General features: G+C 39.2%; 1 protein-coding gene across 5 annotated transcripts in view; it reads right to left on the minus strand.

Annotated features, from left to right (window-relative positions):
* The window catches only part of SEMA5A (semaphorin 5A), a 350,426-nt gene that overhangs the window by 22,713 nt on the left and 315,164 nt on the right, over positions 1-12,549 (minus strand). For all 5 annotated transcript variants that reach the window (XM_027798610.2, XM_055705236.1, XM_055705237.1 and 2 more), the window contains exon 18: positions 2,583-2,801. In XM_027798610.2, coding sequence (XP_027654411.1) covers positions 2,583-2,801 — 219 coding nt within the window. The remainder of the gene's footprint in view (positions 1-2,582; positions 2,802-12,549) is intronic.

Consider the following 12,549-nt stretch of genomic DNA (forward strand, 5'->3'; position numbering starts at 1 on the left):
AACTTTTCTGTGAAAAAAGTTATTAGATCTATTAGGACACCCCTTCTTGCTTCTGTAAGGCCCACCACACTTTATGGCAGCTGATCTTTAAAAATATTTTCAAAATCAGAGACAGCAGAAGAATGAATAATTTCTATACAAAGCACAATTTCAAGTTCTGCCTTACAACTTCATGTGGTTTAGTTTTGGGTATTGGCTATCTCATAGACAACAAGGGCCTCTACATCAAATTTATGTTTGCATAACTGTGTTTTCCTGGTTGGAACAACTTCCTTCAGAAAATATGTGTACTAGCCACAGAGCTAATTGAAAGTACCACTTCTGAAAACCTTTCACTTATTTTAACTTCGAAAAAATCCAACAAAATTCAAGACAGCATTTAATTTAATAATCAACAGCAAGGGATGAACAACAAACCCAGTCCTGTTTTATGGATAGTCTGGGCCCATTTAATGAATATACTTCAGTTACTGCAGTGCGGTAATACAATTGGGTATCTTAAAGCTTGTGAGCAGAGCTGTAGCTATTACCACATCACCCACATGCTTCAAAGGAAGTGTCTCATGGAGGGCTTCCCTTTGCAAGGGAAGAAGGAACTGATGAGGAGGTGCTATGTTCTATCTTGCTTCACCTACTGCATGTATCCCTGGAGAAGCTTCCACGTGTTAGTACAATGGCCTCCTAAATCTTTGACCTAATGCATTACTGTCAACATCCAACATTTTTCACAGATGAACAGTGCAGTCACATGAAACAGAATTTTTTATAATTTTATTATTTAAGAAAAGCAAGGAATTATGATTGCAGTTCAGGTACTAAATAATTAGAGCATCTACTAATGCTGTGCAAATCTGGAGAATATTTGGGCCACAATTTTATAATTCTCTGCCAGCTGTTGGTTCTCTGCTGGCTGATTCCCTTCCACCTCTCACCTCTCTCACACACTGTCTGATATAGAAAACATGGCCACCCTTCACTGACCATGCCTCTAAGCTCAGAGAGAAGCATAAAATCTCTTCCCTTGATCAACTCAGATGATTACACTGCCAGATAGAAAAGCTACCAATTGAGCATCTAAAGCTGCTTTCCTCCTCCTTGGAGACAGCAAGAAAATTTCACCAGGAAGCGCTGGCCTGTTGTGCACAGGTGCTTCTTTCAGAACCTTGATGTCTCAGTGGGCATTCACCCAGATTGAAGCAGGATACCCAACAGAAATTCCCTTGATGTGGCCCACCAGCAGGAGAGCTGGAGGCTCATACGCCTCAGGGCACTGCCTGAGGCATCCAAATTGCCAAGCAATCCTGCTGCTCCTGTTAGCCATGAAACTGCAGAAAAGTTCACTTTCACTGAACAGCCAGAATGCTCACAGAGCTGCTGGATTTGTTGTATATCTGCCAAAGTACATTACTTAGGTTAAATTCAAGATGGAAGCATGTTTTTCAAGAAACTGTGTGCTTCTGAAAGGGAAGCCCTATCTTTGGCACCAATCTACTGCTTCAATTCTGATGCACAGTATGGACAGTGACTGTCAAGGCTTAGGGAAGCACTGCAATTATAAAGTGGACAAAATAGTCATATTAGAAAAGTATATCTCTCATATAGGTAACACAGTTTTAACTTGTAACCACATAGAGATAGATAGATAAATACACACCCTTCAGGTCCATACTTGAATAAATGCCAAAATCTCCAAGACTTCAATAACCAAATACGCAGCACTGTTACACATAAAGATGTATGAAAGCTTATTTCTAAATTTACTTGTTGATACCAGAAAGAAGTCTCTCAGTCATTATCCTTCTTCCTCTCTATTGTTTCTTCCCTCCTATTCCAATTGCACTTTATTTTCTTCATGTGTTCTCCTGCATCCTTCCTCTTTCTTTTTCCATAAAGCCTCTACAATGCTCAAATGCCTTTGAATTTGGATGTCTGTTTTATGAAGGGTGAGAGGTGACTGAAACCAAGATTTTTTTTTTCCCAAAATATCTAAGGCACAAAAATGATTTATAACCCAAAAGGCTTTCTTGAAAACATATATTCTACTTTAAATCCTTTTCATAGAATTATAAAACAACTTCCAATGAAGCAGAAGCTCAAGATTCCAAGAACAATCTTTATGGCCTACTTGAGTTACCACCTAGTTTGGTGATAGGTCTTGAACATTATTTGCTGGAGGCCCTACCCTCACACAGTAACACTGATTTAATGCCAGCAATCACTGCGATGAAAATGATATTTTCAGTTTAAATAAAGACTAGGCGAGATTTCTCATGTCTTGCCAGATTTATTATGTCTTTTTTCTCTTATAAGTTTACTTCTTAAAATTATATGTTTACAGTAAAAGTCTCACAGGTGAAAAAATGCAGAGCTGTTGATCATAGACTGATTAACATCCCATGGGATTCTTACCCAGATCCACTTCTATTATAAAGGTAAATATGAGGTGCACTTTATTCAAAAACCAAAACAAACCCCAAACCCAACAACTAAAAAAATCCAAACACACCAACTACTGCAAGATATAGCCTTGAAGATGAGTTATGCTGTTTTCACATACTTCACTCATTTCATTTGATTCTTACCTGGACAAGGCAAAATGTTGCATTCCTGGTACTCTAGAGATGGGCCAAGGCAAGGAAGACCCCCATACTTGGGCTCAGGATTGCTGCAGACCCGTTTGCGATTACGTATACCTCTGCTGCAGTCACGACTGCACTGAGACCAGGGAGACCAGGGTGACCAGGCACCGTTGATGGTATGAGCAGAGTATCGTCCAGAACGCAAGAAATCCCCTGACAATCCTAATAAAACAAGAATTGAAAAAAACCAATACTGAATTAAGACAGTATCTCACCCCAAAACAACCTTTTCAAATTTACTCCTAGGCTTCCAACAGTAATATGACCAGGAGGGTCTTGTCATTTAGCCTTACAGTCCAAACCCTAGTTTTATCTCCAGAATTGCTTCCATAATAAAATTTTCACAATCACTTGCAGAGAACTACAATGAAGACTTGGACCCAACTCTTAGTTAAAGTTTTACAGCTGCATTGACTGATCTAAAGTCAATTTACCTGATAAAAATTATCTTGCCCTTGCACAGGAACTGTAATCAGAAAATAGGTATTATTGCCTCTGTTTTAGAGGAAGAAGGTTGCACAGAAGACAGGACTGAGCTGCTTGTGACCACTCATTGGGCCATCTCCCCTGGCTCTACCGCAGGGCTCTGCTCACTTGGTCTACCCAGCCTGCCTCCACCAGTGCTTGCTGTGCCCAGGGGCTCATGGGTGTCCTAGAAAGCGATGCACAGTACTTCTCCTAACCATAGTCAGACCTTAGATAGTGTACAGTAATAACTCCACCAAGTCTAGTGAGACACCCCTTTGTGAAGAGCAATGTTTTACTGCTTTAAAAAACAGTTTATTTTCCACTGAGTTGAAGTGTTCTAAATCATATGCAAGCTATGGAGGTCAGCCTTTTGGAGGCACACATGATAGAAAACTTGATAAAGTAACCATCTGGCAGTGGAAAACATCTTTTCCAAGTGAGTTTAATACTGAGAAAAGGCATTAGGTTAAACAGTGATAGAGAAGGTCCACTATTAATCAGTGAAAGGGGAACACACAGAATCTCATTCACAGCATACAACCAATATGCCCGGATGTAGTCCCACGTGAAGTTCTAATAATCCACAGTTAATTTGAGTATCTTTGTCACTTTCAGGCTTGGCCACGACACTGAACTCACTCTTGAGCTGTAGCATTACCTCTAAGCACCACTACTAAGCACCTCCAGCAACACTACTGGGATTTCCTACTGTTGCCAAAGCAGTTCACCTTCCCCAGTACTAGCATCACTGGAAACTCTATGATCAATGAACCACTAGCTGCTGCTTTTATCACAAGCACTTATTTAAGTGGTTGTGATGACAGAAGGTCCCATGAATAGTACTTAAACCAGCAGAGGATGTGGCTGCCTGCCTGTGCTTGGCTTCAGTATTGCTAATGTAAGTACAGATGAATGGTATCATCAACAGTGGAGAAATGCAGGATTGTTTGCCACTTAAACTGAAGCACAAATTTTTATTCTTAACAAATTGTTTTATACCCTACCCACAAGCACAGGCACTGTGGGAGTATCAGATGGAGCTAAAGAAGCAGAAGACATACTGAATCGCGTACTGAAAACAGCTACAAATAATAATGTGAAGGGTGCAGTCCTGGACTGAAGAGGACCAGTGTTCTGGATAACCAGAATGGAGGAGCCCCTCATTTGTGGTGTCCAGTACTGAAACAATTACACCCTATTTCTGCCTGTGGTCATGGCATTAGTAATAATGCTGAAGTTCTGCCCTGAGAAGTACATTCACAGCCCTCCCAAAGTAGATGAGGCTTTGCATATTTTTCCTGAACACTTGATAATAACTGACAAAATTGGAATGATGATGCAGCAACACAGAAATACTTGTAATAAGAAACTGTTGAAATTAATATGAAAACAGCAGAACAGCAATAAAAAATTACTAAAAATAGGTAAAACCTTTCTGTGATTATAGAGAGAAACTATTTCTCTCCTGCTGAGCCAGATTCTATTACACAGGTAATAAAAGCAGCATTTCAAGAAAAATGACGTACATTCAAATCCACAAAGGGAGCAAGTACAGAGAAACAGTATGGGAATTATGAATACAGGTCCACTTTCCTGTTTTTGCAATTTTTTATGACTTTTCTCATGGAAATGCCCAGATTATGCATGCAGTAGGCTGTGAGACCAAAATAATAGTATTTTTTTTATACCAGAATTACAAATTAAGGGGTTTTTAGTTATTAACAGCAATGTAAACAATGGAAAAAAGTGTTAATTGGACTAGATTGCCAGTCATTTTCTTTGTAAAACACAACAGTGTGCATCGATTCACATCAATACTAGGATGTTCTGAAGACTTTTTTGCAGGACAAGTGTAGCTTTTTCAGTCCTAAGAAAAATATGTGACCTTATTTGCTATTACAATATTAGATTTCTTCTGACAAATTGGTGAGTGGGGAGGGGAATATCCTACGGGAAAGCTCTGAAGTACTTTAGCTCTCAAACAGAAGAATATTCCAAAGAATCTTTTCAGTGTGGAGTTTGGTCTGCAGCAAGTGTTCCCCTGTGTTTTCTTCTTTCCAAATTATTAAAAAAAATATTTTTTAATAAAAGACAAGGAACAGTCTTTTCACAGTTTTCCAGTAATTCATACAGTGTTCATAGAGGGGCTTTTAGAATTTTCTCTTCAGCCATAAACTGCACAGTAAAAAATTAAAGTTAGGACACTAATAATATTAAAAACATCAGTTTACCTTCTGGAAATACAGTACTAGATATTCTCTGAACAATGTTATAGCCTTCTACAATGAGGTGACTAGGTTCATGGATGAGGGGAGAACAGTGGTTGTTACGTATCTCAGCTTTAGTAAGGGTTTTGATGCTGACTCCCATAACTTGCTGACAAGTCAACAAAGTATGGGCTAGATAAGTGGAGGGTGCATTGGATGGAAAACCCGCTGAACAACTGGGCCCAGAGGGTTATGTTGAGTCACACACAGTACAGCTGCAGAATGTCACTAGTGATGTATGCCAGGGGCCAGTACTGGGTCCAATCCTCTTTAAAACCTGGACAAGTTTGCTGATGATACGAAACTGGGAAGAGTAGCTGACATAGCAGAGGACTCTGTCGCACTACAACTAGGCAGAGAGGAACCTCACAGAGTTCAACAAGGAGAAATGCAAAGTAGTACATCTGGGGAGGAACAGCCTCATGCAACAGTAGTTTGAGGCCAGCCATCTAGAAGGCAGCTCTGCAGAGAAGGATCTTGCGGTCCTGGTGGACCACAAGCTGACTGTGAACTAGCCAGTTTGCCATTGTGGCAAAGAAGGCCACCGGCTTCCTGGGCTCCTCGGTAAAAGCCTTGCAAGTCGGTCAAGGGAAGTGATCCTTCCTCTCTGCTCAGCACTGGTGAGATCTCATCTGAAGTGCTGGGCCCAGTTCTGGTCTCCCCAGTACCTGAAAGATAGGAATTTATCCAAGCAATTACAGGGCAGGGCCAAGGGATGATTAAGGGCTTGGAGCATCCTTCATATAAGAAAAGGCTGAGAGAGCTGGGACTGTTCAACCTGGAGAAGAGAAGACTCAGGTGAATCTCATCAATGTGTAAAAATACCTGATGGGGACAATAAAGAAGAGGGATCCAGGCTCTTTTCAGCAGTACCCAGCAACAGGACAAAATGCAAAAGGCACAAATTAAAACCCAGTATTTAATCTGAACCCCAAAAATCCACCTCTTTACTCTGAGTGTGGTCAAATACTGGAACAGGTTACCCTTACAGATTGTGTAGTCTCATCTGTGGAGATATTAAAAACTCAACTTTACCAGGTCCTGGGCAACCAGTATTAGGTGACTGATCAAGCAGGGGGATTGAACTAGATGATCTCAAAAGGTCCCTTCCAACCTAAACAATTAAGTGATATTTTATTACAATGAAAAAAAAAAAAAGTAGAAAAAGCCCTGCTTTACTTTTATTTGGACTTATATGAGCAGTAAATGTAATCCATTTCTTCTGTTAAGAAGGAGATTTGGCTGATTATTCAAGAAATGATTGTTTTCTTATTATTCTTGCATATTCATACTTTCCACATTTAAAATCTCCTTTGCTGATTGTATTCAGAAGTTAATTGCAACTTCTTGTAAAAGGAGAACACCATGAACAGATGCATTTTAAATCTGTTTTATAGATTATTCTAAGTATCTTTCTTGAGCTTTATAAGAGTTTAGGCTTCTGAAGATGTGGGGAGAGAAACTAAGCAGGCAGTCCTCTCAGATATATTACAGAAAAGAGTAAGAAAGATTATTTTTTTCAGAGGCACAGAATGGCTACCTTGCAAAACAGTAAAGAGCACCTTTGGCAGTGACAGAAGACTCAGACTGTGTAAGTATACCATCAATGCAATGCAGCCTCTGCATTTCTACAAAAACCGTAAATATCTTCTTCATGGACAATAAAGACACAAAAAAAAAAAAAGAAAAAGAAAAAGAAAAAAAAGTGTGGCCTGAACAAAAGCATTGCATATAAACATAGCAGCAGACACAACAGAAAACAGATAGATACTAGAGAAGAAATCTAAGATAAAAGATGACATGTTTGAAAGTTAAAGTAATGAGACAGTGTTTTGTAACAAACCCCTTCAGTTTCAGGACCTTGCACTTCTGAGGCATTTTCTCTTTTTACGACTGAGATCATGCAGTCTCTTTTAATAAAAGTTGTTCAATATCCTTTATAGCTAATATTTAATAAAGGCACCCTCCTAACAAGTTTTTAATATTAGAATATTGGTACTTTCACATGCTATTTTGAGAAGCTAATAAGAAGTATGAATCTTTAGGGTGAATTTGCCTAACCTAATACCAGCATGAGGACAATAAGTCATGTGTACATATGCGTACATACACACAAATACATACTTATGCATATGCATGTATTATAAATGCACACACATTATACACATATATATTAATATTAATATAAAAAGAAGACTCATGGTCTAATTATTATGCGTCTGCAGAGCTCTTGTAACTGTCCATGCAAAGACTCTGTTGCAAATGGAAGGTCCAACCAGCCCTTCCTTTCTTTGGCCAGCTGATGTGTATTAACTTGTTAAGTTATGGAAAATGGATGAAGAGTAAGAATCATTGAGTTCTTCAGCTAAGAAATACTGTTTATTAACTGTGACGGTGGTGGGGATGGGGGGCAGGGGGAGTAATGTAAAACTAACCAAAAGATTACGCTGTAGAATTTCCTCAAGAAAAACTTCAGAAAGTAAGTGGCTATACAGAGCTGAGTCCTGTCTGTATCACAGTTTACATCAAATTCAATAGGAGAAGATATAAATACAAAACCAGTGTAATCTTTGAGATCAAGTAGCATGAAACTATAAAAACTCCTGCCTTTCTCATTAAACTGTGGTTTTCATCCATGTCGCCTCTGTTTGCAATTTGGGCCACATTCTGATTGCTTGGCATCCACCTCCAAGAGCAGCAACCAGATTGTGCCACCCAACAGAAAACATTAAGCCTTCTGTATTTCAGCTTATTACCCCCAAGGTGAAAATATCTGGCTAAAACAGAATGCGAGGGCCAATGTCCTTGGCTTGGTAAGAGCACAAGTCTAGTTGCTAAAACAACACACAGGCTCTCTGTATTGAAAGCCTATCTACAGAAATAATTGTGAAATCTGCAAAAAGAATGATCAGTCATGGCATTATCAGTGAACTAATGAATTGTTTTCCCAAGACAGACAGAACAGCTGTGAATCAAATCCAGATCTGGCCTTTATGATAAGTTCATCATTCAAAGGTTTTAAACTAAATAATTCTCAGAAAGCCTATGACTGACTTAAAGCCCTGTGAATGACTAGAATGTATGATTTCTGATTGCAGTCTACCAACAGGCTGATTTTCAGTCATTTAGAAGTCATACTCAATTAATAAACTGCTGCACACCAAGGCTAGAAAAGGCAATTTAACTTCTTGATCCCAGTAAAATTTTGAACAGGCAGCTGTGCTTCCCTAAAGCAAATATTTCTACAAGCAACGACAAGTACTGCAAAAAACTCAGTAAAAGCAACCACAGGGATTTTGTGGACAAAATAACCACCACCTTCTAAGATCAGGGAAGACAGAAGGTACAAACTGACACCTGAGGAGAAAACTATTGTCTCATTTTATCCTGGGGTGCATTAGAAAGGACATGGGCAGTAGGTTGAGGGAGGTGATCCTGCTGCTCTGCTCTGCCCTGGTGAGGCCACATCTGGAGTGCTGTGTCCAGTGCTGGGCTCCCCAGTTCAAGAGAGACAGGGAACTGCTGGGGAGGGTCCAGTCGAGGGCTACAAAGTTTATGAGGGGACTGGAGCATCTCCGCTGTTACGAGGAAAGGCTGAGAGCTGGGCATGTTTACACTGGAGAAGAGAAGACTGAGAGGGGATCTTACCAATGCATACAATTATCTTAAGGGCGAGTATCAAGATGATGGGGCCAGGGTCTTTTCAGTGGTGCCCAGCGACAGGACAAGGGGCAACGGGCACAAACTGCAACACAGGGAGTTCCAGCTGAATATAAAGAAAAACCTCTTTACTTTGAGGGTGAGAGAGCCCTGGAACAGGCTCCCCAGAGGCTGTGGAGTCTCCTTCTGTTGAGACATTCAAACCCCACCTGGACGTGACCCTGTGCAGCCTGCTCTAGGAGGGCCTGCTTTAGTAGGGGGTTGGACTAGATGATCTCCACAGGTGCCTTCCAACCCTGACCATCCTGAGATTCTGTGATACTAAGTGCTTATGCTTTGTTCAATATGGATAAAATTACAGAGAAATTAGCAAAGCCCTCCTGCTGACTTACTTATTCTATTATACCTAGCAAGCATGTATAACAAAAAAAAATTGTCCAATTAAGTTAAATGATACAGATCTAAACAAAGATGATTTGACAATTTCTAAGTAATTTTTTTTTAAAGTTTTTCATCAAATTTGAATAGTCTTATAACTCCACAAGAAATTAATCCTGTTTGGAGACATGTTACCTGCCCTGACTAGTACAGGAGAAAAAAAAATGCTTTTGCAAAAGCCTGTAATGAGATTTTGATTGGCCTGATTCTTCTTGAAGTCTGCAACATTCCCAGCCAAATTCAATTAGTTTGCCTTAAAAGCGAGGCTCTAATAAAGCACATATATTTATAATAATATTCTACTCTAGCCTGTAGCTAAGGAATACAGCTCTAAATAAGAAAGAAGCAGCAGCGACACCTGATAAATTATATTACTTGACTGATTTATGCCTTATGTCCTCCTGTTCAAACCTAACAAAGAAAATTCAATTATCCAAGCAGTCTAGGTTCATGGCTTTGGGAAAAGATGGTCTGGAGCCAAAATTCAAGTATACTGAATCATTTCTAAATGACAGCATGAAACATGGTTGGCAGTGCAGCAGGTAACAAGGATAAGCAAAGATTGTTTCAGTGTTGTCACTTTCTGAAGATATTCTGCAAGTATTTGACAATATCATTGAAGCATAACACTTATCTACTTTCAGGCCTATATACTATAACTTATAAAAACCGTATAAACCTTCAAAACGTACTTAGTAAAATGTAAATGGTAAAAATGCAATGACAAACATTAATGCAATGCAAAGATAACATATTTAAATAGAAAACAGACAATATGCAGATGGAGGATGTTACCATGAGAACTTTACTTCTTGTACCTCGTTTTTCTCTGTTGAAATATTTAATCCCCAAGTTCCACTGAAGAGTTGTTGTTTGTCAATCAAACTTGAATTTGTCATCAAATTCAGTTCTAACTTCCACAATTAATTTTGTTCTTATATCAGAATACCACAGTTTAGCTTCAATAAGACAGCATAAAAGATAACATCTCAACACATACTCCTCCTGACTGCAGGGCAATACTGATTATCAGAACCTGTTTTGTTCTGTACTGAATTCTGAATGCAATATAAATTTCCTGTGGGTATCACTAGGATTCAATCAATCTCTTCACAAGAGATCATGGTCACTAAAACAGTATTTGAGACCAAATTTATCCTACCTTCAAAGAAACTATTGTTTTAATTTTGACATAGAGAAAGCATTGACAATGGGGAACTGAAGTTTGGGTTTCCATGTGCCTTTTTCTCCTTCAAGGAATTTGTGACTTTTCTTCAGATTACATACACACGCAAGCACGCACATGTGCACACACAAAAAGAAGAGAAGAGAAGAGAAGAGAAGAGAAGAGAAGAGAAGAGAAGAGAAGAGAAGAGAAGAGAAGAGAAGAGAAGAGAAGAGAAGAGAAGAGAAGAGAAGAGAAGAGAAGAGAAGAGAAGAGAAGAGAACAGCAGAGAACAGCAGAGAACAGCAGAGAACAGCAGAGAACAGCAGAGAACAGAAGAGAACAGAAGAGAGAAGCGAAAAGAGAAAAGAGAAAAGAAAAAGAGAAAAAAGAAAAAAAGCAAATAGAACGGTGGTCTTTGTTTAATTGTTTTCTGAAAGTATTTTGGGAGCTAACCTGGTCTGACTTTGGCCATGTCATATTCAAGTGTCTTGTCTAAGCTCATCATTGCTGTTTCCTTTGTACACACCACGGAAAGAAATTGGTGCTTCTAGAGGGTGATTTGTGCTCATTATATCAGATGCTTATCTTCAGATGGATCCCTCATTCCTCAGGGATGCCAGCTGTCTTTACAGACTACAATGGAGTCTAGAGTTAGGTGAGGTAAAGTCAACCTGGAAAAATGATATAACTTCATACCTTGTAGATTAAACACGTACATTTTCAATACAATTCAGTGTTTATATAACAGATAATCCTACACAGAATCAGTTAGCATGTTTAATGTAGATATTTAATATGTTCCATAAGCATACATTAAGGCCTATGGTGGTGCAATTTCTAGACTTTTAATGCTGGACTGTAGAGACATTTGCACTAATACGTGCAAAAATGTACCCAGTCTCTCAGTTTACATGAAATAGCTGTCCCTTTCCTATCTGAGCACTATATGAAAACCCAGAGGCAGAGAACAATGTATATTTTTCTTCCCAGTGTGCAAATGCTACTGCTTGGTTGGTTTCGATAGAAATCTTCCAATACTCAGGAGGAGTCTAGTGCATTTCTGTCAAGAAGTTCTACCTCTAAGTTCAGACTGCAAAGATAGTTTGCTTTGCTAGCGTTTGAGAGTGAAACATGGCATGACTGTAGTTGCACAGTGGAAGATTATAGGCAATGAGAATATTTCTAACAAATGGCTTTCTTCTGCAAAGAACAGAGAACTGATTTTTGCAGAACACATCTTTGGTAATGAGTTATGCCAAGCATGCTGTATCAGGATTGATCTTTCTATAAAGCCTGCAAATTGCTAATGTTCAACATGGACATAATGAAATAATGTTTCACAGTATCCAGGCTCTGGTCAGGTGGAAGTAAGTTACGATGTTTCGTTGCTATCTAGCCAGAAATACTGAAGGTGTCTGCCAAAATTCATGGTTTCCCATTCTCATCAGATCCTTCTGTTTCAAAAGCTACAGCTACACACATGACTTTTATTTATGTATTTTATTCCCATGAAATCAAGGAGCAGTAGAGGGGTGGTGTGTTGACCCAAACCCAAACCTGGGAGCAGGGAAGTGCTCCTGAATCCTGCAGTTTAGAGGCAGTCAGTAAGTTTCATTACATCAGCAAATCAAAACGGCCCCCGTCCACCTGTCATCCCATCCCAACCCGAACCACCATCACCACCACCCACCCCCTCGGCAAATATTCCACTCTATACTGTTCTGACATCCATAATCACAAAATGCCTAAGCAAACAAGGTAAAAAAAAAAAAAAAAAAAGTGGCTAAAGGAGACGTAACAGTAACCCTTTTCACCAGAAGCATATTGGTTAATGCAGCCTCTTGGAACACCAATCGGGTTTGATCTTTCATTACAGAATAATAAAAGACTCACTGGCCAACAAGTCAAA

The sequence above is a fragment of the Falco cherrug genome, chromosome 3 (genome assembly GCF_023634085.1).
Source record: "Falco cherrug isolate bFalChe1 chromosome 3, bFalChe1.pri, whole genome shotgun sequence".
Classification (NCBI taxonomy): Eukaryota; Metazoa; Chordata; class Aves; order Falconiformes; family Falconidae; genus Falco; species Falco cherrug.